Below are 27,264 nucleotides of genomic sequence, written 5' to 3' on the forward strand. Positions count from 1 at the left end.
AGCAGAAGTTGATATCCATAAAATGTTATTTTAGATTTTTTTTTTTTAATTCAGATGTCAGCTAGAAATAATTCCTTCATAGTTAGAGATGAGTAAAATGTCTGCCCTTAAAATCAGAGCTATTTATTATTGGTTCAATCCTGCAAAACACAAAATGACTTTTAGTTGTTGTTTTTGTTGAGTTGCCTTGAGGATGCTGTATTATAGGCGGTGCTTGAATCCTTTCTCTGGGTTGTATGTTGTTTTCTTTCTCTGTCCTAATAACCTGTTTGTATTATAGATTGATCGGGTGTGGTTGTGCATGTGCCGATGACACTGCCTGTCAGCTTAGCTATGATTTGTATATAATGCGTTATTGTCGATTTGTTTTGACAGAAAAAGTAGATTAATAAAGATAAATTAATTGCATTGTGGGGAAGGAGGAGTCGAGTTTCAGCTCATTCCACACGACCCAGAGGCACTCGGACCAAGACGGATTAAACAGCAGATAAACACATGAATCATGGCGTCACTGTAAGGAGATGAGGAAAAGGTCTCCCTCTTCAGGACAGACAGGAGAACTGCAACGAAACTCCAACTTTTTTTTTTTTAATAAAAAAGACTTGTTGCCATTTTAATTCATATATTAAAGCACATTTTTAGGTACCGATGTTGATTTTCACAGCTCAAATAACATAAATATGAAAATAAAAAAACATAATAAAATAAATAGAAACATAAATACATATATTTACATTCATACGGCACAAAGGAGCGGCTGCAGGAGCTACTCCCTGTTGACAGAGACCATCTTAAATCCTCTGATGGTGGTGTTGTTGGAGAGAGACAGGGAGGCCTGCAGCATCTTCACTCCCACCATGCTGGGGAGGAGCATGATGCGCTGCTCCGCTCGTCTTCCTGGATGGAGCGACGGCATCCTGCAGGAAGGAAACAAAGCAGATGACAGCTGCTCAGTACTGGCTCTGTGTGGCACACAGCAGTGGAACGTTTCATCAAAACTGACACAACAATAGCCAGCCTGCATTCCATCAGCAGAGACACACTGTTCTGTTCTGCACTGAGCAGCGACACTCCTTTATTTGAGCATTCCATCATCCTTTCATAACATTCTGCAGATGTGTCACTCTGACATTTATAGTAGTGTACACACGTGTGAACAAAGAAGACAGGAAACCTTCCTTCCTACCTGAACTGAACTTTGTCCTGGATCAGCCCGGAGCCGGCCACAGTCAGAACGCCACTCACAGGGTGGGAGAACGTGTTGGTGAAGGTCACTGTGGCGGTCTGCTCTTTCTTCAGGATGATGGAGTCTTTAGCTGCAACCTGAAGGAGGAGAGAGATTTATCAACCCAGATTCAGAGTCACATGACTAAATATCACATGAAGTCGGCATCTGTTTTCTGAAGGAATAAATAATAAAGATAAAGTCTAAACAACGTACATGTATGCTGAGTTGAGGGCTGGTCATGTTGAACTCCTCCGAGGCCAGGACCCGCTCCTGACCGGCCATGTCCTCCAGGACCACTGCCAGGTTGATCAGGTTGTCACCGAGCACATCCTCATACTGAGCAGGGAGGATCTGCTGCCGCAGCACCTTGACTGGAGAGAGGGATGGATAAAAAGACATTAATACAAAAACCTCACCAATCCTTCCAGAATAAAGTGAATCTGTAGGTACACGTACCTTCCATAGGGGCCAGCTGGAGGACACTGTGGAGCTCCCAGAAAGGATCGGAAGGGCTGTGGTTGTACTCCTTTGCCTGGGCGTTCAGGTGCACCTTCACCTTCTTGGCTACGTTCTCCTTGTTTGTGACTTTGATTGTGAAACCGACGGGCTCCCCGGCAACAGGAGATTTATCCACCACCAGGACTACCAGCATTCCCTTAGAGCCTCCTGAATCAAGATGAAGAAAGTGAGCGGGCGTGGTCTGATGCTAAACTTTAATCACAGATACTACGAATTCAAGTTACCTCTTCTTAGTGTTGAGTCATCTGACACTGTTGAACTCCTTGACGTCAGTGTGGAAGTTGGGCCTGGCGGTAAAGAATGAAACGTGAGCAGAGAAAGAACCTACAAAAAAGGCTCCTGTGAGCATTTCCTGTTTCAGGGCCGTACTTTTGATGTGTTTGTAGTCTCCTGTGATGTTCTGCAGTCTGGGGAAGCCAACCGCCTTGGTACAAATCAGAGATCCAACCCGCTCTGTGTCTTTCTCTACATGGACCACCTGACCCTGTTCCAGGATGATGGTGTGGACGTCTGCGTTCACCTCAGCGTACACAAAAGGGACGTCGTAAAACAGGTCCATACGCTGATTCTTGATCGCTCTGACTGGAGCTGGGCCACAGCAGAACACTCCTGGGGGATGAACGGAGGAATGTGTTGTTATGGAAAAGTTCAATAAAGTTAAGAAATGATTCTCACACACACACACACACATACACACACACACACACACACACACACACACACACACACACACCTCCACTCCTCTCCTGAGGGGTCGGATCCAGAACTTGCCAGCCATCCATTCCAGATCCCAGATCCGGGCGGCTCATCCAGCACTCCACCCAGACGTGGAAGTTCCTGTTGAGAATGCCCCAAAGTGAGACATCTATTAGCTTCTTTTGTTTAAAAAAATGTCAATAATTAGTCTGTAGAGTCATCTCTACCAACCATATGCTGTCTTTGCCGTAGTTCAGCTTCTGCCCTGTCTTGCTGTAGTACTCCTCAATCACCAGGTTGCCGTTGGTGTCATGAGCGGAGTTGAAGTTTGTGACGACACGACAGGGAATGCCAAGCACCCTCATAACTGAAAGATCCAATCAATCACAGAGAAATAGATTTTTATACTCTGAAATCATCTGGAACATCTGAACATCCTGTCATGGAGGAGGAGCCTTCCGATTCGTTAGGATCTGATTACCTGTGCACATGACGGCTGCAAACACCCAGCACTGTCCATACTTGACCGGGCTGCAACCTGACTGGGCCCACTGCCTCAGGATGTCCCCGCTCCCGGTCCACATGGACGGAGTGACGCCTTGTTTAAAGTCACCTGACCAGTTCCCCTTCAGTACACCACGGTCATCCTCACAGTTAATCTAAGGCAGAAAAACACACGATAATAAGTCGCACTTCAGCTGCTGAAGGTGATGAAACAAGTTCAGGCACATATCAGCTGAGATGACAGAGTCACGGTGCCAACTTAATAACAGCTGCAGTGACTGTATTCACCTATAATTACAGTAAAATTACATTTTTATTGCGATCTGCAGAACACAGAGTTCCAGCCCACGTCACAACCTGTTTTTATTGCCACTACCTTACAGTCATAAACAAATACTGATGTGTAATTTATGCTCATGCAGAATCTGTTCACACGCACCATGGCAGACACGACCCGGCTGATGTAGGCGGGGCTGCTTCGGTTCAGGTAGTCCAGTCTGCCGTTTCCTTGGTGCTGTGGGCTGACTTGGAGCAGGTTGAGGCACGACTCCAGAACCCCAGGCTCAAACTAACAACAAAAAAAAACCATTATTATTATAATTATTGTTAATTTTTCCTTATTTTATTTTACACATATTCATTATAATTCTACACAAAATAGCTATTTTATTATGAGCTCATCCGTACAAATAAGTTTACATTATTATATTATTGAGCTTTCTGTGGCTTCATATGAAGACAACCCTTTTTCTTACTAAAACAATAAATTTGTGTCAACAGATACGACTTTCATACCTGATCGAAGGACCACGGTCTTGACACCAGGTTCATAGCCGTCCCCATAAACAGCAACCCAGAGTCTCTCTGAACGTACTCCTCCCTCTGGTCCTCGAATGGAATATAAACCGCATCCTCTGCAAGAGGCACACGTGAGCTTAGTTAACAAATACTTAAGAGTATAGATTAAGACATATGCTGCCAGGTTTTTCTGTATTATTTCTGTTTGATAAAGCTGTTTCCACACTTTCTATACTCAGGTATGACTCGTGTCAGTATGTCATCACTGCAGATTCCCATGAACAGAGCGGACGAGTGACTAAAGATGATGCATGAATGGATGGATTCATTCTCACCGGAGCACCAGGGGTTGCAGAGCAGTGTGAATGTGCCCAACGCCCCGCTCCTCTGCCCGCTTTGAGTAAACACACACAGCTGAAATCTGTAACAGCCCACCGAGGCGGAGGCTGGAGAGGAGATGAAGATGGAGGGCTTCAGAGGGTTCGAGCCCTCAGGGTCAAAACAGGCTGTCCAGCGAGAGGAAGCAGCCGTCCTGGAGAAAGTCACTGGCATGAACACGCACAGGGGACCTGGGGTCAGACATCAGAGGACAGGACATGAAGACAGTGAGGACAAGTCCGCAAATGTGTGCTAAAATTCATGCATTAAAGGAAATCTGCACTACCCAGCATGACTTTGATCCTCAGGGAGTCAGTCTTGGGGTTGAAGGGTCGCCCCTCCAGCTGCACTGTGACTCTGAAGGGGGAGCCTCTTCGCACCACCAGAGCTTTGGAGGTGCTGAAGCCCTTTGTCCTGTGGTGCTCCAGATTTTCAGACTGTTCCAGGTTGACATGACGTATGCGCAAGTCTGCAAGCAGAGAAAATTAAATTACTGACTTGAATGATTTTAAAGAGAGAAAAAGCAGATTCCAGTCTTACCTTCCATGTGTTAGTGTCTCTGTTTCACTGCTATGTGCCCCTAATGCAGCCATCTACGGCTATATAAACCGTTGCCCCACCCTCGGAAAGCATTTCACGGGTGGTGGTGAGAAACAAGGAAAAAATAAACCAAGAACGAGCCTGCCCTCATCGCCTTTGTACAGTTTGAGGTAGGCCTCAGGTGAGCAACTAGACTCGCCCACTTCAAAGAAGTACAGGAGATGGTGCTGATCACGTCACTTTTTTTGGGTGTGACGTCTTATAGTTTGCAACACAGATATGACACATTCAGTACAGATTAGTAAGTGCAAGTGAAGCAGCTCTAATTTTACTCCTGGCTTCCGAGTACTCCATCAGAACATGTTCTCCTGTTTGATTCTTAAAAGGTTTAATTATATCATCATTCATTGTATGTAGATGTTTAAAAGAACATGTTGAACAAAGGACAGCATTTCTGGACGTAAGGCCAAAACAAAAGGGGTCACAGAGTGACCTTAAAATCAGATTACTGTAAAGAAACAAAAATAAATAAATCAATAAATCTATCTAAAATTGTAATTTTGGGGAATCTTGTTACCCATTTACCTGAGATGCTAGCTAACGCAGAGCAGCTGGTATTCTTAGCACAGTGGCTAGCTTGCTAAGGCTAAACCTTGCTTTGTAAAGTTTATTTAAAATACAGAACTCAGACAAATATACAACACGCATTCAATATAAAATTGGCCCTTTAGTAAATATATTATTTATTTAAAATATATTTTCTATAATAAAATGATATATTTTTCTTTTTCTTTAGAAAAATGAAACAAAACAAATGTTCTGCATAACTACTGAGTAATTTTTTTTTTTTGGAGTTTATAGAAACTGTTTACTTAAACAAACACATAAACAAACCTACTTCAAAAGTTTTCTAAGCATTGCACAAGCACATTCACTCTTGCCCCAGAAAGGAAGCTTGGGAGGTAACACTTACATTTTTGACATTCAGGCTTGTTTCCAAAAGAAACTTGTTTCATTGCGTAAATCAAATTGAACACTAACTCAAAGTCACAATAGAACAATTGTGAGATGTTTCTGTCTAACGCACAATCACATTAGAAAAAAGCATTTCCTGAAGGAAATGCAGCTGAAGCATTGTTTGAATGCTGGTGTGAAGGATTGCCAGAGTTGCTGGAGAATCAGAACAATTCAGAGCGTTGTATGCCTCTGTGTGTCAGCCTGTCACCATGGTAACAGCAGAGGAGACCTCAAAAACCACTCCGACTTTGAGAGCCCGGCGTGCGGAAACGATTCGGAATTAGAAAATTCTGAATACAAGTTTGAGAGAGCAGCATCTAATGAGCGTTTCAAGACTAAAATGGAGTCTGTAGCTTGAGATTTGTAGGAGGAGATACATTTGGCAGATGACCCTCGTTGAAGGGCTCTCATAGACTCCCATGTTAAAAATGACACAGAAATTGCTTAATATTTAAAAAAATTATGTTTTGAAAAATACTTGAAGTCGGTCAATGCATGCTGAAGATACGCTGCACCAAAAAAACGTACAGAAGAACAGGAAGAACGAGGGTGAAGAACAAGAGTTTGAGTGCCTAGCAACGGCAATCACACTAATTATTAGTTTCCATATAACTTTGATTATTGACCCTGCAGGCTAGCTCACAGTGCACAGTTTGATGTACAGTGCAAAACTCAAATAAATGCCCGACTGACAATCAGATATGGGTGATTATTTGAAACAGTGAAATAATATTTGATGAAATACAAACGGTTGTTTACACTTCTAATGACGCTGGTTCTGCACTCTAGGAAGAAAATGAAAGAAAGAAAGTGACACGAAGGAAAAGTGATGATTCAACCTTTAAAGAATAGAAAAGCAACAGGTTGGACTGACGGAGGTTCCATTAAACCCTCATTAAACGTTAGATAATAACGGCACTCCTTCATCCACACAAACATAAACACGTCGGGTCATTTATGTGCATGTGATGTCAGAAGATGTCCTCGTTATTATCCCCATTTTATTACAGTACACAAAACGTCCGAGTCTTCTGGCGTCATCAGATGAAAATCATTGTTTCTGTTCTCTGTGCAGCTGTAGATCACACTGCAGCCTGTTTTACATGGATCTTATTATTTGTTATTATTTAACTAGACATTAAAATTAAAATAAAACTTTACATAAACATCAGAAGGTAATACTAGGTAGTGTGCGTTTTGCTCTTTTATGCAATGTTATGCAAACATGCTGGTCTAGCTCTTTAGCTGGAAATCTGGTGCATGAATTAAAACGGCAAAATTAACTTTCATTCAAGCTCACGACACATTTAAAAGGCACCATTCGATCATGACAATTATAAAACAATATAATGCACTGACTGCATTATGGGGGGAAAAAAGTAAAGCTTCATTTTCCTGAAGCAGTCCTTGGCTTGTTATAAACAAGAAAGTCTGAGATGTCATGCCACACATTGCTGTCATGATAGAGGTAGGTCATAGAGGACTGAAGCGAGGGCTGCAGAGTGTGCGGGTGATACTCAAACAACCACAACACGATGCCCCAAACCAGGGTGGCGAAGAGCGGGAACGGGTCCTGTTTGGGCTGGGGGATAAATCCTTTCTCTACAGCCAGCCGGGACAGGGCGAACAGGATCCTGGACAGCAGGTACATGTTGATCTGGAGAGAGAGAGAATTTTAATGAGCAGAAAAGAGAAGGTAGAATTTGACATATTTCAGCCTGTAGATCATCACACCTGGCTATTGATGTTGTTGTTGTCTCCGAACACTAACCATCCTCCAACACAAGCAGCCAGGAAGGAGTGAGACTGTAAGCTCTTCCCTTGGATCTTCTGTTGCAGCGCCTGCAGGCCTTTGTATGTGAACACAAAGCAGGCCAGGTTTCGGGAGTGGGTGTACGTGGCTTTTAAAATGGCTTTGAGCTTGTCCTTTAGGCTGATAGATCGGGGGAAAAAGTTTTTTTATTGCCCTGCAGAATAACACCACTACATGTGACATCTAGTTTATATACATACCTGCCACCTCTAAACAGAAATGTCATAACCAGGGCATGTGGTGCTCTGATTTTGGCTCCGTATCTAAGAAATAAACAGTGTAATGTCAAAGTTTCCCTGACGCATAACAAGCTAAAATGCAGTAAATATTTTCATTTTTTATCAACACATTTTGCTGCTCATACAATATAAAGCACAAGCTTTTGTGTTTCATCTATCTTGAAGCAGTCAAGTCAAAGAGAACAGCAGCTAAAGCTAGCAGGAACTGACAAGCAGAAGACCTGCTAGCTTCATTAGCTCTGCACTAAGGAAGTACATTAGCGAACCGGCTAAGCTAACTCGGTAATTGATCGAATATGTTTACTCACACGGAGCCATTTCTGAATCCTTTTAAAACCGCCAGCGCCGCTTTGTATTTCTCTTGCTGCAGAAAATTATTAACAGTGTAGAGAAGAGTTTTTATCAGGTCGGGACCTGCCATGACTTCTGAAGAACAGGGGGGGACGCTAATACGTGCTGGACCCACCGCACAGAATGCGGTGTCACGTTGAGAAATGGCCGTAATGCTTTGCTGCATAAAAGGTTCCTACCTGTATGTAAACAGTGTTTATAGTCATATATTAACTTTTGCATTAAAATCAGGATGAAACCAACTTCTTCAAAATAAGTAAAATACAAATAAACGATCATTGAACTTTGTTATGCATATGTATATATGTGTATGTATACACATATGTGTATACATACACATATATACATATATATACACACATATATATATATATATATATATACACACATATATATATATACATATATACACACACACATCACATATATGTATATACACATATGTATATATACATACATTTTGTGACTACATACAAACTGTAAGGCCAGTGGCCACATAGCAAAATTAATTGCATTAGTCCATCAGTCATTTAACATTCGCTCCATGAGCCTTACCTTTACAGTGCAGTGTTTCACAACAGGTTCTAAAAGAAATGCAAGAATGTGTAATTATGTAATAAATACACACTGTTGTTTTTTGTGCCTGTTTTTTTAAATGAGGCATCCCTTCACTCACTAATGCAAGTAAAATAAGCATTGCAGTTCAAAAGTTTATGTCATGTATTCATTTCTTTAAAACTAGAATGAAAATGAACTACTTTACTGTACTGTATTATATATTCAGTATTTGCTCTGGTAAGGATACAGTTAATCAAAACCACATTTCTTTTATACATAACGCTGCTGTGTAAACATGCTTCTAATACTGCAACTAATACTCCTAAAATTCCACTGACAATTTCACGGCATATTTTTAACAGTTTTCTTTTATGTAAATATCTCATTATAAATAACACTACTGTCTTGGGGAGGGTTAGGGTATAGTAGATACACTAATTATACCCACAAAAGTGTGAAACATTTTCCACAGGAAGCCATAGTTACCACAGAATAACAATTGCTCCCTTGTGTTTACTTTAAAGAGAATAAATCCAAAAAGAATATTTAGCTCTGTGTAAAACTGTTGTGTTGATAGAAATTATCACCATTTTTTTTGTTTAATCGTTTTATTACATTTTTTTTCCTCAGTCAATCCAATGTTACATGAAACTCATCCGCCGAATAAATAGTATTCACCCATTTACTTTGAATTATCAAAAAAAGAAAAAAAAATGAACAGTGATGATGATCACGCTATCAACACTAATTAAAATGCATATTTCTATGTATCAATCAGCCTCCATTCACTGGTACACACAGTGGTGACTCAACAGAGCAGCGGCTCATCCAACCAGCCTGAGTGGTTTTTTTTTTTATGAAATCAAGGTTTTATTAATTTATTTTTACACATTAATCTCTAGTTTGCACAGCAGTTGCTACACAATGAAGTTTTCTAGGTGTGTGTAATCAAACTGCTGACAGTGAGGGTGTGAAAAACTGGACACCATTAAGGGAAGAATAACGACTGATGAGTGTCAGTTCGAGCGGGGGTCTGGGCAGCATTTTGCTCTGCAGTTTATGAATTGACACACATTTACAGGGTTCACAAATTCAATAGCAAATCTGTAATTATAGAAAAAACAGATTTTACACTCTTTTTAGCAGGAAAATGCTCATATTTGAATTTAGACAAATAGTCTACACAAACTGATGCTTCCATCTGAAAATTAAACTCTTACATTAGACGACCTCCTACAGATACACAGTAATAGTCCATGTTAATACTGTGAATAAATTAAAAACAACGATCTGTCAATTTGACCATTCATCCTATTAATAATACATTTTTTTTTTTTTTTTTTACATAATTTCTGACTGGAATTTATGTTGCGATCATCTTTTCGTTCGTCGTTAGTTAGCTCTTTCCATCCAGTTTGCATTGACAAGGACAGAACCTGCCACTCCTGCACTGCAACCAACTTGTTTACACATGTACAAGATTCACTACACATGAAGCTTTTACTACCCAGGGACTGATAAACAAGACAAAAGTCTTTTAGAGTTTTTAGATTATCCACATATTCTTGCTTTAGAAAAAAAAACAGGATTGAGATAATGGCTTCTTTAACACTTCAGAGTGAGCGTTTGTTTTTAACCATTACTAAACCTTTGTGTTATATTAGTTAAGAGTGCAGAGCTGCGTTTTGCGAAGAATGACAACTTGTGTCAAAACCCGTTAAAGGATCTAACATGAAGCTCCTTTGGTAGACGGATTCCACAGTAATTTTCCTAAACTGATACTCTACTTAATACAAAAAAATAAAGTTTGATGTTAACAAAAAAAAGTGTGAAATACAATATTACTGTACACATTTTAACCCTATAAAACTAGGGCTACTTGCTGTTTTCTAACTCAAAGGGGTCCACTGCTTGAATGATTTATAGGTTGAGATATTAAACACGTGTTTTTCACTTTTTTAAGTTCGTTTATATGCAAACTGTATGAGTCACATGATAGTTATATTAATCATATGCAGTGACCCCCAAGAGCTTCACACATAGCGACTTAAAACATGTTTCATTCTGCAGTGTGTGGAGATGTTTTCTAAGGTTGTTCCTGTGCGTTTAGCTCTCGGGGTCATTGCAAGTTAATACTTGAATGAAGCAGAGGGCTGGTTACCAGTCAGTGGGACGTGATCTCTCCGTTAAACAACACCTCCCGATTCTCCCACGTCATCAGTAACGGCTTATCATTATCAAGAGAAGCCTTCACAGTTTCAGTCAGTCTCCCTGACTGACGAATGAAGTGAGCATCAAATACGCTGACGTCACGTCCAGCAGTGACCTTTAACGGAAGGCCAACGACAAATCACATCACGGCCAAAGTATTCAAACGTCCTCTACTTCTGATTGGAATTTAAATCAATCGCAAAAATGCTAAATCTTACCAAAATGTTATAAAAATGATCCAACAAATCACTGTTTGGTTATAATAATTGGCAAAAAAAATGTTTTTCTACAAAACTATTGCACATAAAAATACAGCCTCTCTCTTAAGAACAATCACATCCATCCTACTGCTCCACACGGGCATGTGCAAACTAGTCTGAACTTATATAAAGTTAAGAAATCAATCTGTCAAAAGACAAAGAAGATATTGTTACAATTAGCATGATTATAGTTATCAAAGTTATTAAAGAAACTGCTTATGTGCTATGGGAGTCAGTACAGTCAGCCAGCTAGGTAAACAAATCATTGTCCATTCATTCATCCTGAAAAAAAAGAAAGAATCTAAAACCACCTAAAACCACACGTGAACCTCTGATGGTGCTTTCACATATTCACCTTTACATGGTTCTTTCTGTTATTAATTCTAGTGCATAGACCGGGCCAGGGGGCTCTGAAGAAGTGACTGCTGCACAGGTGTACGTGCAGAAACTGCACTTGCTCAACCGACAGCAAGCGCTGACATGATATAGCGAGGAAGGCGCCCGATAACAGTGGGGCCAAAGTGAAATGAGAGGGATTAAGGGAGGGACCTGATCATACAAGTGGGAGGTACAACAGGGTGAGGACGAGTCACTGATCTCTGTGGAAAAGCTGATTATTTTTTTTTTGCATATGCAAGTGTGAGATGATTAAGATTAAGTTCATCTACGAGATCATAAGCAGCTGCTCACTGCAAGGGGAATCATCTGTGGAAAGTGCTCAAGTCTGATGAAATGGATACAACCCCACCAAGGCCCACCACCACCACCACTGCTGCTGCTGCTGCTTCCCAGCCTACAGGTCCCACTGTTGTTGCATCACTCCTGTCCAAATCCTTCTGTTTCCTCAATGGCAAACATGAGTTTCTCCTTCAGCTGCTCATAGCTCTTATAAGGAGGAAGGTCCAGCCGATTAAAGCTTTAAACAGAGGCAGAAAAAAGATGAATGCACTGGATTTAATCTCCAATATTGTTATTTTTAAACTCTTGCATGATAATCCCATGGCGGTGCACACTTTAAAGGCTGTTCCATACTCCACGAGAACAGAAAACTCGCTACTCGCTCCACGGGTGGTAAGAGTAAAAAAAAAACGTTTGTTTCGGCACGGAGGTACCATACTGTACATACTGGCCTAACGAGCTGATAATGTTCAGGGAAGAGGGCGTACAGCATGACAATAGATAGAAGATCAGTGTAGCTGACTGTAGCAGACCTCTGGTCTGTGTGAGTTTAATTCTGTGAACGTGTGGATGACTGTCTGCAATAATACATCCCGTCTCCCAGTGTTTAATGTGTGCGTCGAGCTGCTGTAACACCGTGATCAATACTGGGATTAGTTTTTATCGCCACCTTTTGGACAGACGCTCTCCTCTGTGCACCGTGTTTCTCCTTCCAGGAGCTGTTTGCCAGCTGCTCATCTAAACTGTCCATCGTCGCTGTACTTCCTCCTTCTGTCTGTGTGTTCTTCACCCGAAGAAGCTCTTGCGCTTCTCCACATTGATCACGCCCACTAAATTCTGACCAATCACAGAATTGTTCTCTCACACCACTGAGAGAAAAAGTTCTGCCGGGCCATGTGTCCGCGAGAGCTGCAGAACAGGCTCTCCGAGAGAAAAATGACGCCATTTTGTGGGCGTGACGTCGGCAGGGAGGAGTGAGTTCTCTGTTCTCGTGGAGTATGGATCCAGCTTAAGAGCAGATGCTAAATAAAACAGTCATCACCATTACACTGCTTGTTCACACTGTTACATAATATCAAATGCCACGTTTAAAGACTAAAAATAAAGGAATGCTTGACTCAGAAATGACTAAGAGGGTTTGGTCATGAAAGTTTAATCCCTCATCATTTCTGTGCCAGATGGCTAAAACCTGAACAGACGGACCGCTTTAGAGGTATGAAGTAGAATAACTGGCCTTACCATGTGTGGCTTCTTGGAAGCCAGTTTTCTTTGCCAACTTTCTCAATGCAAAACTTCTGTGGACCATTGCTTCCTATAATAATCAACAGTCAAACAAGTCAAACAAATGAAGATTAAAACATATTATTATTGCCTGTGATATAAGCGACTGGACAGTGTGTTTATGTTTATGTTTCATACCCATCAGGTCAGCGAAGCCACCCACAGGCAGCCGACAGGTTCCAGTGACAAACTGCAGCAGCCTCATCCTTTTCTCGTTGTCCATCTCTTTCACAAACTGTAAACGCATGATTAAGAGTTCAAATCAGGTGATCACTGATGTCATCTACATCTGAACTGACAACAATGTATTCAAGTATCAAAATTCTGAATAATGTTTAGTACAGACCTGCCAGAACCAAACTATCTGCTTGCTGCTTCGGGCGTAATGTCTATAGATGGTGTTTCTCTGCCAGTCGACCAAGTCGATCTCCTGCATCCCACACAGCATCACCTTCACACATGAAGGCATCAAGTCAAACTTCACGTTGATACAAGCACTGCAGCATTTAGAGAACTAGCCCAAGCACCCATAAAGGGGTGAAATAAGGTTATAGTAATGTCAGTACCTCTAATTCCTTAGCATCAAAGTACTGTAGGTACTGCTGGGGAAGAACTTCATTGAAGCCCTCAAAGAACGCCTGTGTCTGCTCCTCCACACCTCTGGACAGCCTCCACTCTGCCACCAATCTGCATGTAAATACACAGACATGTAATTAATAAAAAAAAAGAAATTCAGCAGGAATACTGACACTAAATGTTGTAGACATGATCAATATTAAGGAACATGGACCTGATGTATTCCTCCTTATTTTCCTCTGTTACTTGGATGTTCCCTCCATCTGGCTTCAGCTCATGGGTGGTGATCTCCCCCAGGATCTCCTTGTCGACTGAGAAGAACATCTCCAGGCCACACTCCTCGATATTATTATCCCTACAGGCCACAAACAGTCATCATCAGTGATGTGTTTACAATAACTAAAGAAGAAAATGAAAAGCAGATTCAAGAAGCCACATGAGGCCACTGAAGTTACACAGTGTGTAAAAATCTGAGTAAAACACAAAACATTAAAACAGCCATGAAATTTTGTTTGCACACTGTTTCATGTAAATGTTTATATTGACGTACTTGATCCAAATGAGTGAATTATAGAATTCTGGATCGATGGACTCCAGGTCCTTAAGAGCCAGGGGTTTGTTCAGAATACGCTTATAGAAAGGCAGGGAGAAACCCGTGTCGATGAATTTTCCATGGAACAAGGCCTGGAGAGAAAAAGATGAATAATATAATATGCTGTGATACCTTATCTTCAGAGCCATGAAGTCTATGAGCCGTCATGAACACTGGCTAATCCCCACATGACTATCATTCCTCCTGAAGGCTACATTAATAATGCCAACAAATGCCATTTAAGCCCGATGGCTCAGTGAGTAACTGTGCTGCCAGAGAGTGCAGGTACCATTGCAATGAAGCGTCCGATGAACTTGAAGTACTTGAGATGATCGGGGTTGATGTAGGAGGCAGGGTTGATCTGAAGACAGTAGTTGTCCTTCCCCGCATACTCAAACAAACAGTACATGGGATTGAGCACCTCGTGGGACAGCAAGAAGAACCATTCTCTGAAATTGCAACCACACAGAACAGAAGCACGATGAAAGAGAAACCGTTGGATTATATTTGATCGAAATGAAACACGTCATCCTGTGGCTCTTTAGTTCTTATTACCCAACACCACTGTCCCTTTTCTCTGTAGCACTCATTTATTTTTTTAGTTAACAAAACACCTTTTCAGTAAAACATTACTTCAATTGGAAGTAGTCGTTCTAGTTTAACGAGGTGAACGGAAAGATCTTGAAGAAATCATGAGGCTTTAATTATGACAACAAGGTTTACATTTTGTGCGCAAAGGGTGTTGTCAAAAAACCAACAAATGAGAACAAAAACACACCTCGTAGGTTATACAATACACTTCTGTTAAAATTACCTGGCCACACCTCCGTAGTCCAACCCTTCCTCTCCTGGGAAGATGATCCAAAGCCTGCGCCTGAGGTCTTGAGGGTGAAAACTCATGATCTTTGAATGAAAAGAAAGCGAGTCCAGTTACACATCTTAAGCAACGTGAACAGAAGATGCTACTTTCATATGTTTACCTGCTGAAATGAATCCTCAAACAAAGTTTTCCGTGACACGGTAATCTTAATATGCTGAGGCATTGACAATTGCTAAGAAGAGGGAAAAAAAAACTCATTAAAAATCGATTCAGCCGCGTCGTCTAGAATGCTGCACATCTGCATTTAAGATATAAGAGGACAGCATCAACAGTCAGTTGTGGGATGTGCAGACAGTACACACCTGACACCAGAATCTGAAGTATTGCACTTTAGCTTTGAAGTCCCTGACGTAGGTTATTTGAGGCCCATTCTCCCTGCAAAAAGATGAGAAGATAAATAAAAACATATATGCAGCATCCCTTAATAGAATAGAATAGAAAATACTTTATTCATCCCAAGCTGTGAAATTTCACTATTGCAGCAGCAAAGTACAGGCACTCAAGCATACTAAAAATAAAAAATATAACGGTAAAAATTAAACAGTATAAACATTATTCACAGCAAGAGAAAAAATAAACATAGGTGCAGAAGCAAAAATGTGCAAATTCTAATGCAGGTATACATATAAGTCTAAATCAGATTGTGCAATTTGATATGAAGATATGAAATGATATGATGTAAGAAATCTAAACCTTGTGCAAAACCTGTCCCTTACAGCAGTGAGTCCGTGTTATCTCTGGCACAGAGATGAGGTTTAATACACATTCATTCTGGATGTATTCAGGGATGCAAGGCTTTGTCAGGGCAAAATAAATTACTTACTAATGTGTCTATAAGGATATTTGCGAACATTTACAGATAGCAGAGATTTTCTGGTCCATTTGTAGTTGTACTCGTCAATCACATATAAGTGAGGCTCTGGTTGAATGCAGGTCAACAGTATGCAGTAGTAACTTATCCTGTTGGCAAGTAAGCTATCACATCCTGTTTGACAGGTAAGCAGGTAAGTACCGTAAGCAGATTTGGAACTGTGTAAACGTACTAGTCAGAACACAGACATTGTCTCCACTCTCACTTCTCAAAGTGTTCAGATGACGGCATTAAGAGAAACTCTTCTGCTTACTCTACAATCAGTCTCAGTGAAATGATTTGGACGCCCCTCTGTTTAGGGTTACTGCTTAGAGTACATGTGCTGTCTGTTCTCCTTTCCTCAAATTGACTGTATTTGACTTACAGTGAAGATTTTCCTGTGCGGGGATCGATGTAGGTTGTTGTTCGTCTGTTGTGGTCAACAAAGTAAGGAATACCATCCACAGTGAACCTCATCTCCCAACCCTCTGGCAGGGGTTTGTCATTCAGCAGTCTGCACAAAATACATCGTGTGAGCAGCAAACAATAGACACAAACAGTGGAGGTCAATTAAAGGAATAAACTGCAATCATGATGAAAGTGTGAAATTATTCTGTGTGTGAGTGTGTGTGTGTGAATTCATTCTGTGTGAACAGGAAGAATAAAAGAACAACCTAGAATGTGTCACTATTCAACTTAACAAAACAAGCTGCCGAAACATTAGTGCCCCTTACTGGCAGTGAGGAGGAAGTACAGTCAGAGGAGGAGTGACAGGTAAAAGAAAGACGCTCACCCTTGTGTCCTCGGGTCCTCCCATTGTGTTGACCGAGTTGGGTGGTGAACAAAATACACTCTGCCGTTGGTGTCTGTTCTCTTTTCTAGTAAAAAAAAACAACTAACATTCAGTTCCATGCATTTTTTTCTCACATCTCTTGCAGGCTACTAAACTTGGACAACAGCAACATTTATTGAGGCTATTTACCCCAACCATGAGGCAGCGGTCCCAGTGGGTCAAACTCTTTATTTGCAGTGGCGGCGAGCTGGTCTTGAAGCTGAAGCAAAATCATAGAGAAAAAATGTTTAGTCAAAAGAAACGTATCACAGCCTCAGATTCATACACGGAAATAGAGGAACTAAATGAACTTGTGGGTCAAAAAGAATGTCTGAACTGGAAATCAAAACCTAATGTATAAATGCAGCTAAGACTGTAACTGTTCATTCACCCCATAAATGAACCTCTGGTTGAACTGCTGCATGGCTCCCTGGAGCTGGCTGCGCTGGTGCTGCCATTCCTCATAGTTACGCACCGACTCCTGTGTGGGCCGTTGCCATGTTGTTGTTCTGGTTATATGATCAACATAGTACACTCTACCCATTGGGTCCACCCTACGCTCCCACCTGCAGAAATGGGAGAGAAGAACAAACAAGTTGACATCCCAGGACAACCACCCGACAACAACTGTTAGTAGCATAAAAGCTGAAACTGTGTTTCGGTACCCTGACGGCAGAGGCTCAGGTCTGTCCCAGGTTGTCCTTTTCTCAATGTGGTCCACATAGTACACCCGTCCATTCTGGTCCACTCTTTGCTCCCACCTGCAGAAGTAACATAAGTATTTGTTTATTCTGTTTTGTGACTTCACATTTCTTAAAAACACACATTTGTAAAACACCTATCAAGCATCTTTACCCTGGTGGCAAAGGGCCGCTGTTCATGGGAGTGATTCTGGGAGCTGCAGGCGCTGGAGCCGTTGAAGCAGAGGTCCCTGATTTTGGGGCACCTGCCACCTGTGTGGAGCTTGCTGCTGCTGCTGCTGCTGCAGCTGCACCTGCACCTGCAATGGATTCTTCATGCTGATCTGAACCCCCACTGGCTGAAGCCTGAGACGAGCCATCAGAAGCTGGGCCTTCACTGAGCTCACTTGGAGAAGAACTACTGGTGGAGGCTGCAGAGGGGTAGAATAAATAAAATAATGGTATGTGAGTTATTTATATATCTTATTTAATCGTCAAAGCAAGTCGAATGTTGTCTCCTACTTGGTGAGGCTGCTGGTCTGTGAGGCATAGAAGGCGGGGGGCGGGCAGGTCGAGGAGGACGTGAGGCGGAGGAGGCCGCTGGAGACGGTGAGGGAGAATCCGTACCATTCACAGTGTGACTATTAGGTACAATGACCCACTCGTCTGAGTCACTGGACGGAGAGGTGTCCCTGCTCGACCTACAATCAGAAAATGTTTATTGAAAACTGCCCCAAAAAACGAAATCGAATCACTAACCAGATATCTAAATTATTCATCTGTGAATAAAAGCTTTATTTCACCTGTTGCCAGTGTCCCCATTTCTTCTTACATTTCCATTTTGTATAGAAGCTTAAAAAGAGAGAAAAAAAGGTTAAACAGAAAAAATATTAAACCCTGTTTATACTACCTACTGACACATCAAAAACTGTAAATGAATAAACGATATGTTATTGTGCTCAGCATTAGTTTACTGGGATTGTGTCTGTGGTCCTTTACCTGATTCCTTCTCTATTGAGGCAAAGGTTTCCGGGTCTACCTGCATGCCATCCAAACAGACCGACAGGTCGCCGACAACATCCCTGGGGTCTCTGTCAGAGCAGAGCTGGAGCGTCTGCACCACCTCACATACTTCAAAGGGGGATAGAATATCAATATCAACAAGACTGGAAACTCATCACGCTGATATAATCATTAACGACACAGAATGCCAGTGAGATTAAAATGTACAGAGAAACTATTGGCTTCAACCCCCTACTCACAGACTGCTCATAATCATCTGATTCTTAAGGCATGCTGTTACTAAAATACGAGGCCTATAGGCCTTAAGTCACATGGCATACAACACAAACTATGGCCTCAAGAATCCTGCACAGTGCTTTCAAATAGTAACCTAGAATATACACCAGGCTGTTATGTCACATGTTTTGTGCATGCTGACCAACTCTGAGAGGACCCATTGTATTGGGTTATAAACCCACTTCAAGCATAGACAAGGACACAAGTTTAGGTAAAGAGAAAGCTAGCAGGCAGTGTGCATGCTGGTTGTTAAGCTTTATCAATTCCCAATAAAACATTCATGTGGTCAACACAGGCAGATATGCAGTCTTACATAACAAGTGTGAGCAATGTCTACAGAGTCTGGAACATCTCCAACAATATAACATGCCGGACATGCCACGTGAGCTTTGACTTATTACAATAAAATGAAAATCATGCTTAGGTGGTATTTTTTTATCTGATTACCAGCCCTACTAAAAAGTTAACCTTCATACTTGAAGAGCACATCTTTTCCATATTCAAGGTTGAAATGTTAAACAGAATAGAGAAACTCATCAAACAGCTCTGTAACAAGATCATAGCTGGATTCATCAGTGAATGGAAAACAGACATTTACCAGTTAGGGAAAAGGAAGTAGTGACAACTCACATTTTAGGTCATTATCCTTGAGGATCTTACTGATCTCTAGTGTGGCCATCCCCAGCAGAATGTCTGCTTTCAATGTCTGGTGGCTCCAAACACGAAAGATCAGCTTGCTGACTGGAGTCACAATTCTGTACGAAGGGAACAGAGAGTATATGAGCCAAGAAAAAAAATGGACAAGGTACCCATGTAACTAATGACATGCAACATTTGTACACACTTGGCTATATTTCAGCGGTACAACCATCCAAGTGAAACCAATCGGTTTTGGATTCACTGCTATAGTAAACTATTTTATCTACTTACAATGTATCCTCTTAATATATAGTTTAACTTTGTTGACAGATTCACCAAAAGCTCCACTTCGTATGAGAGAGTATTGTACTCACACTGTGAGAGCCTGCTTCCATTTGGGACTGTGTGTGTTGTTGCATTTCTCTGTCCTCTTTGACTGGCCATCCACTGCTACCTCAACATATGGACTGGGACCAAACCAGTTCTTTTTGTTTTCCTTCAGCTTTGCTGAAAGCACTAGAAAGAGGGGAAAAAACACCAGATACCATAATGACACCGCACCACTTCCTGTAACCTCTCAGGACAGTAACAGTGTGGAAACACTGAAGGCTATTTATTTATTTATAATCCTATCACAGAAAACAATAGTGATTAAAACAGCTTTATTATAGCCTGATTGTTGACAATAACATACCTGTGACTTGTAGTTGGGCCTTCATGGTTCATCCATAACATTCAAGCCTGGTTTGGCTGCTACAAACAAACCTGCAACCAGTGACAGACATGTAAACATGGGATACTCTATTCAGGCAACCTACTTAAAAAGTGATCAGGCTATTAGGTTTCTAGTCAGTAGAATGGCTACACAGAGCATGACACTGAAAGTAACTACACTTTTTCTGACTTTGTACACTTATATCATTTGTAATCTTGACATCTTTTGTTACCAAACCTGCAAAATTGAGTAATTAACTCATTTTAGTCCACACACACACACACACACGGTGACTTGGTTTAAGCTTAGCTATTTCGAGAACCTGCTGAGTACCTTCCATAACAGAAAATCCTCTTCTTGACTAAAATAAATCTTCTTAAACCTGTCATGCTACATCCTTTGGTAATATCCTGTTACAGAATAAGATGATATCAATATTAGACGAGGGTGACACATAAATAGAAATATGATGTGATTATAACAAACCGATAATACCCGGTAACATATGTCAGATGAGACGATCTGAATATACCATGATGTCAGTACAAATGTAGCTTGTTAGCCAGTGTTAGCCAGGTTTGTTGTTAGCGCAGCAGCGTCAAACACTAACTTTTTACAGAGTGTGATTACGATTGTGACATGGCAAAGATATACAACGTAAACAGCTAACTAATAACTGACAAGCGATGCTAACTTTCACCACCTGGAACAACTTTCCTCGACAACGTCCTGAACACCGAGGTGGTGGTTATTAGCTAACCATGTATCAACTCCCAACAGTAATGCTAACACCACCGACCGGCTTGTTAAGCAGCTTCGGTTGCTATGTGAAGAAATTATTAAAAACCTGTCATTCAGTGAATGTCTAAATTCCCATACCTGACAAAAGCAGGCGGCAAATAGGGCCCACAGATAATTTAGCTCAGCAATGTGTTGACTGTTGATACTGTCAACACAGATAGCAGCGCAGACCCGTGTTCCGCTAGCTAGGAGAGCAGCACTTCCGGTACAGGTTTTTCACAATAAAACGACCCCTCCATTTATTTATTTTTTTTGCACAGCAAGAGAGTTTTCCCAAGTTTATATAACACATAAATATGAATAAATATATAAAAAAATATTTCTTTTTTGGGTTTTTTTTCTGATGGAGTTTGCTCTGTTCCGTCCCATTTGACAGACCAGACTTATAAAAAATATGGACAATAATAAAAAAAAAAAAGTTCAGTGCCATTGATGCTTTATTGCCGCCGTGTTCAGTCAGACATACCCGCAGCCTGTCTGCGCTGCAGGCTTCCACTATAGGAAATATGATAAGAGTAGGCCTAAACTTAGTGTGACTGTCCTTTCTTTTCTTGCTGGACTTTGACCTGGCATAAAAACATAAACTAGGCTGTAATAAAGAATGAGCTTCATCAGCGGGATTGTGGGTCTCTCACTCTCACCGTGTGTCTCCACAGTCCGGCTCGGTCGATAACGCCGAGCTGATCCTCCTCCAGCACCAACCTGCACCGTAACGTAAGACAGCGATGTTTTTCTGTAACAGATCAGATCATGCATTGTTGTTGAAACATGAATGAGTGCAGTCATATGTCATTAAGTGTGTGTGTGTGAGTTTTACTGGTCACAATGCGGGTTGTGGCTCAAACACACACACACACACACTCAGACAGGCCTGCCCTGAAGTTAGCTTAGTTAGCTTAAAGTTTGTTCAGGTTTCTGGCAAAGATTCAGAGTTACTACAGAAAACACTGTCTGACAGATGATTTTACAGCCATTACTGATGCAGCATTTCACTGTTAAACTGCTAATTATATCATTATGCACACTTAAATCTGCTGATTGATCTATGAGTTGATTGATCGATGTAAATAACAATAATAAAAAAACCCGATCACGGTATTTTAAAGGACAGGCAGTACAAGTTTACATTTCAGAAGCTAAAATCATGAAACACAAGCTTCTTTATTGAAAATAAAATATATTGCTGGCAGGCTAAACAAAGCTAGCAGTAAGGGTTAACTTTCTGATGTGTTAGCATCTGTCTGCCTTTGATTGATAGATGTTCAATTTCAGCAGCATCTTTGTAGTAAACCATTATTATTATATTATTATTGTCTGAAATCCACCACCATGTAAGCAGCTCACATGTTTTAGATGTCTTGTGACTATCTCTAACATATTTATACACCTGAGTAAAGTTCGAGTACTTTAAATGAGGCTTTGCTGCTGTGGTAAGCAGAATAAGTGAACAAGTAGTGCAGCACATGAGCCATTCAGAGTTAATGTTTGGTACAGAGGGAGGAATCTTTAAAGTAGCCCCTCCATCTATCACACTCTCTATAAGCTGATTTATTTCTGGCCTTCGTGTCTGATACCCTGAAACCCTACAAAGCTGTTTGTTTTGTGGCTTTCCCTGCAGGTTCTCTGGTCATGCAGCTGGTGATCCGCCGGTACCATCCCTCAGACAAGGACGTGGTACGGAACCTGTTCAGTAGCGGCATCTGTGAGCACATCCGGCCATGTTTTCACAACGCCATGACCAGCCCTCTCTACCTCACCATCACCCTGGCTCTGTGTGCTGCTGGCTACCTCCTCAGCTCGACGATGGCAGCTGTGCTGTTACCGGCAGCATGGATAGGTCTCGTCTATTACTGTTGTCATCAGCTATATGCCGCCTATGTCAGGGAGAAGCTTGATACAGACATGCAGGACATCACTGGGAACTATCTGAGCAGACCGGATGACTGTTTCTGGGTGGCTGAGGCTGAGGTTGATGGACGGGCGCAGGTCATGGGTATGGTGGCGGTCGTGGGCAAACGGAGCGGGAAAGAAAAGTACGGGGAGCTGTTCAGGATGATTATCTCACCGCGGTGCAGGCGGATGGGCCTCGGTTTCAGGTTGGCTCAGACCGTGCTCGACTTCGGTAAGGAACGTGGCTTCTCCAAGGTGGTGCTGGAGACCAGCTCCATCCAGGTGGCTGCTGTGGCTCTGTATACGAAGCTGGGCTTCAGCCTTGTCGTCACGCACACAGACACCGAGGCTCCTCTCTGGGTCATTTTAGTGGCCAGGGTCACAGTTTTAAAAATGGAAAAACACCTGTAAGCCTAAAATCGCCCTCATCAACTACTCAACTGATGCTTCAACTGTGAACCTTCCAAGACTCACTGTGTAATAACTGAGTGGACACTCTTTTAGCTATGAACCAAGAAACAATAAGTCTCAGGTAGCACAAGGACCAACTCATAGTTTTAAAAATGTCACACTGTGCTGCTATAAACTGACTGTTTACCAGGTTTACTGACTGTTGATTGATGTACTGTATTTTTTTATGAACAGAATTTTCAAGAACAACACTATTATTTTTACAAATTGCATGCACTGACTGACTTTTTAAAGGACCTGTACATCACAAAATGTGTCTGTAATGGCTGGTATAAAGAACAATAACAAAACAAAATGTTAGCTATATTTCTTGAAATAATATTTAGTAGCTGTTATTTCAGATTTCACACTATTTCAACTGCAGGGTGAGGTGAAGTGTGAGTGTTAAAAATACAGGTTTTCCTAGTATATCACTCTATCCAGAGTTTTGTATGGTTGGTTTTGTTAGCATTGGCTTGATTTGTAGCCAGGTTGGAGGTACTAAATAAATGTAATCAGTCTGAGTAGTACTTAAGGGGAGTGGCGAAACATCTTCAGAAAAAAAATGCATGAGTCCAGTTCCCTCGATTCAAACTCTTGGCCATAACATGACCTGGGTGAATGAGAGCATCCACAGACATGCTGGTTACTATAGAAACTTTGACACTAAAAAAAGAGGAAACCTCATCTCTGATGATGTTTATTGTTTTCATTCTGCTGGCTAACTGTATGCAATACATTGCAGTAAAGAAAATTGTGTTTTGTGGGAGAAAACTGATTCATGAGCATTATTGCATTTAAACCAGAAAACAAATTCATCTATCTGTGGCTGTGAATTTAACTACATGTGCAGGATTTGGTGACTATTAAATCGCATATTACTGTCCATAAAGTTAAAGCCTGTTGATATCTTGTTGTGTGAAAGCTTTATGCTCATGTTCTATGCTTGCAGGTGCTACAGCTAACTGCATTGGTAACTAACCCATGGCCAACATTAGCTGGTGGACACAGGGAGATAGAGCAACAGGCTTGTAATCAGTGTATCAGGCCTTGTGTTTAAATAGGGTGATAGGTTTTGATGGCTGAATCAGCAGTAAAAACAAGAGGGTTCCATCCCGGCCATGGAACACTGAACTAGCTCTATACTACTTAGTCCACATGTGTTTTGCTGATATGGAGAAGTCATTCGACAGCATCCTGTGGGTTGTGCATTGCCAGCAGTAAGTCAGACATGTTTCTGGTGAGGGCTGCCCTTCATCATTGTGCAATTCCAACACATTAGAAATACAAGATAGAATTTTTTTGTTTTTTTTGTTGCAGCTGCAGCAGTTCTTCACGATTTCTGCATATATTGAGGTTACTTGCCCTCATGTTGTGACTTTCACAGTGTGTGTTTTTAGGTCTGCCGCTAGGTGGTGCCAAATGCTTATATTCTGAACAGCATTACACTATTACACTATTGTGATACCTTTAAAAACATGTACGTATTAGAACGTATTAGAAAATAACCCAGAGGACAAGGAAAGGTTTTTTTTTAATTTAATTTTTTTTATTTAGATACTTTAGTAATCCCAGAGGGAAATTGTTTAAGGCTGCTGCCAAGCAGTGTCATACAATGACTAGCAAGGCACGCCACAGGCAGGGTGAAGTGTCTTGCCCAAGGACACACAACAATGACTTAGGGAGGAGATGGGATCGAACCACCAACCTTCCGGTTATTGGACAACCCTGCTCTACCACTGAGCCACTGCTGCCCCTAGTGTGTTGGGGATACAGCCATCAGTCACTTGTTTATATGTAATGCTACCAGATAGTTTGATTCCACAAAATATCAAGGACAATTCAGGCGGATAAGAAGTCAGACCACTTTTTTGTCTCCAGGTTTAAGTCAATGACATCAACTGTAGAGGACTCCCACATCACTAAACAGAATGCAAGATATTTTGCTTTAGTACAGTGATAAGCATGTGACACCTGCACACTTTGTGGGTCTCTGCTCTGACAATGCTGATGGTTTCTGTGTCAGTCACATAAACCTGATGAACGAGCAGAACACCCCAGTCAGTGCTTTGGTTTACTCAGTCCATCTCCAGAGCATCTTTGACCTCTTATATGAGAAAACAAACAAATTACCTTTCAAAGCGCCTCATGCTTTTCACTACGTACGCACTCGCCGATCACGTGTGTTTTTGCGCTGATGGATTCAAACAACACCAGGACCAGTCAACAACTCGCCCAGCAGGACAGACGCCTGCTGGCTCTACTGAATCAATATAAACACGTTGCATTATATCGTCATTTACTGATGGTTTCTGTATTTCTGAGATATTTTCTCTGGTGTTATATTATTAAGTAATTATTATTAGTTCAACATCCAACGTTAACATAAGTATAAGAGCGCTCTGATCCCTTTGATCCTCCTTTGTGAATCTTTAGTCCATCTCTCTGACCTTCCAAAACCTCTTCTCCACATCCTTGTACCCACAAAATCAACACGACACTTGTTTTGAGTTCACCTCTACACACATTTGAGGTGAATGACACTTGGCACCTCTCCAAAGCAAAGAATGGGGGGGGGATTGAGAAACCAAAGGTAAAGTTACTCCGGCCTGTGTTATAACACTTGGCAGTGTTTTTGTGTGTTCTCGCTGTCTGTCAAAGGCTTTGAGTTTAACACTTGTGAAAATGCCAAACAAGCGGGTAATACTGAATGTGTGTCAGGCAGAGGGGACAAACATACCCAGGTCTGGACTGGTGAAGGCCTCACACAAAGTCAACACACAGCATTTGTACATTTGTCATGTTCTAACATATGAACGGTTTTCATTTTGTACATTCATTTAAGAATGTATTTTACATATTTAGAAATAAGCTGTTGTCATACAGTAATCACTTTGAACAGATAAGCTTACGGTTTCACCAGGACATCGAGAACATGAAAATGTTCAATATTTTCCATCGGTTATTTAAGAAAGAATCCATTCTCACACATATTTTATATTCATTACATATATGCAATTATTTACAATAAATTGAAATATTTCACTTTTTTTTGTTAATTTAAAAAGTTAAAATTTTAATCATCAGAGATCCTGACATCCTATATTTCAAATTATTAGAACATTTCCTAAGATTAGTAAAAAAATAACATTAGAATATAGAAATGTAAAATGGGGGCTCTTTTACTATATGAATCGCTGCATCAAGGTTGTGTGCCATTAAGCCAATTAAACACTGCTAAGGTGTACCTGAAACCCAGGCGGCTTTGACAGCCGCCTTTAGCTCTTTGTTGTACAATCTAGATGTGTTATGGGGTTCGGTTCAGATGGCCATTCAAGCCCAGAAATATCACCAAAAACTCTAATATGTTCTGGTAGACAGCTGCATGGATTCTGGGCTTGATAAAACACAGTGGACCGACAGCAGCAGATAACATGGCACCCAAATGATCACAGACTGTGGAAACTTCACAGCAGACTTTAGACACCAGGACTTAAGTGAAAAGCAATATTTACTGTCATATTGAAAAAAAAGACTGGGTAACAGTCCAGGAATTTTCAATCTGACACTGTCTGTAATTTCGGAGTGGCTTGATATCAGTTTTAGTCCATTTTCCACAGACGTCTGCATGCTGGCTCTTGATGAACTGACAAAAACCATAAGGCCTTCTAAAGCTCTCCCATGTTCTCGAATCGACTTTTCATTACAATCCAGCTTAAAGGTAGAGTAGGAGATTTTGAAAACTCAGTGAGAGTCAGCCAGATTTTGAAAGTAAACACACGCCCCTTTCTCTCAGCGCTCACCCCGAAGCCACGCCTCCCAATCACATGGACGCGCATTACCTGAAGACGAGCTGCGGTCTGTGACTTCGGCCATCATGCACGTACCTCTCTGGTGCGCACAGAGCAGGAAGAGAGTGACAACCAGCCAATACTCCGCACAGGGTCCCCCCGGAGGATTGGCTGATGTTTTTAGTGTTTTATAGCTTC

At 41.3% G+C, this 27,264-nt stretch overlaps 4 protein-coding genes across 5 annotated transcripts; 1 reads left to right on the top strand and 3 right to left on the bottom strand.

Moving 5' to 3' along the window:
• Positions 1-613: 613 nt before the first annotated feature.
• On the bottom strand, positions 614-4,989 carry tgm5l (transglutaminase 5, like). Its single transcript, XM_028406270.1, has 14 exons — positions 4,664-4,989; positions 4,410-4,592; positions 4,081-4,314; positions 3,743-3,861; positions 3,387-3,515; positions 2,925-3,102; positions 2,675-2,810; positions 2,481-2,584; positions 2,117-2,356; positions 1,972-2,034; positions 1,685-1,894; positions 1,442-1,599; positions 1,187-1,323; positions 614-917 (listed from the first exon to the last, which is right to left on the bottom strand). The coding sequence occupies exons 1-14, from the start codon at positions 4,668-4,670 to the stop codon at positions 767-769; spliced, it is 2,049 nt and encodes a 682-aa protein (XP_028262071.1). The 5' UTR covers positions 4,671-4,989; the 3' UTR covers positions 614-766.
• A 1,518-nt stretch (positions 4,990-6,507) lies between these two features.
• On the bottom strand, positions 6,508-8,186 carry pxmp4 (peroxisomal membrane protein 4). Its single transcript, XM_028406497.1, has 4 exons — positions 8,041-8,186; positions 7,694-7,756; positions 7,415-7,613; positions 6,508-7,337 (listed from the first exon to the last, which is right to left on the bottom strand). The coding sequence occupies exons 1-4, from the start codon at positions 8,151-8,153 to the stop codon at positions 7,068-7,070; spliced, it is 645 nt and encodes a 214-aa protein (XP_028262298.1). The 5' UTR covers positions 8,154-8,186; the 3' UTR covers positions 6,508-7,067.
• A 1,760-nt stretch (positions 8,187-9,946) lies between these two features.
• itcha (itchy E3 ubiquitin protein ligase a) lies at positions 9,947-21,140 on the bottom strand. 2 transcript variants are annotated; one of them, XM_028405924.1, is made up of 25 exons: positions 21,014-21,121; positions 20,468-20,544; positions 20,114-20,184; positions 19,794-19,935; positions 19,411-19,535; positions 18,481-18,612; positions 18,285-18,333; positions 18,004-18,182; positions 17,657-17,912; positions 17,467-17,562; positions 17,193-17,367; positions 16,952-17,021; positions 16,763-16,847; positions 16,355-16,483; positions 15,422-15,494; positions 15,220-15,291; positions 15,054-15,142; positions 14,529-14,688; positions 14,198-14,331; positions 13,862-14,002; positions 13,638-13,758; positions 13,418-13,522; positions 13,210-13,306; positions 13,030-13,102; positions 9,947-12,028 (listed from the first exon to the last, which is right to left on the bottom strand). In XM_028405924.1, exons 3-25 carry the CDS (start codon positions 20,136-20,138, stop codon positions 11,929-11,931), a joined length of 2,628 nt encoding a protein of 875 aa, XP_028261725.1. In that variant the 5' UTR covers positions 20,139-20,184; positions 20,468-20,544; positions 21,014-21,121; the 3' UTR covers positions 9,947-11,928. The 2 variants fall into 2 exon arrangements, with proteins under 2 accessions (XP_028261725.1, XP_028261724.1); XM_028405923.1 differs by lacking the exon at positions 20,468-20,544 and having other exon boundaries at positions 21,014-21,140.
• A 276-nt stretch (positions 21,141-21,416) lies between these two features.
• nat8l2 (N-acetyltransferase 8-like 2) lies at positions 21,417-24,173 on the top strand. Its single transcript, XM_028406720.1, has 2 exons — positions 21,417-21,649; positions 22,554-24,173. Exon 2 carries the CDS (start codon positions 22,565-22,567, stop codon positions 23,234-23,236), a length of 672 nt encoding a protein of 223 aa, XP_028262521.1. The 5' UTR covers positions 21,417-21,649; positions 22,554-22,564; the 3' UTR covers positions 23,237-24,173.
• Positions 24,174-27,264: the final 3,091 nt, after the last annotated feature.

Source organism: Parambassis ranga, chromosome 5 (genome assembly GCF_900634625.1).
Source record: "Parambassis ranga chromosome 5, fParRan2.1, whole genome shotgun sequence".
Taxonomy (NCBI): domain Eukaryota; kingdom Metazoa; phylum Chordata; class Actinopteri; family Ambassidae; genus Parambassis; species Parambassis ranga.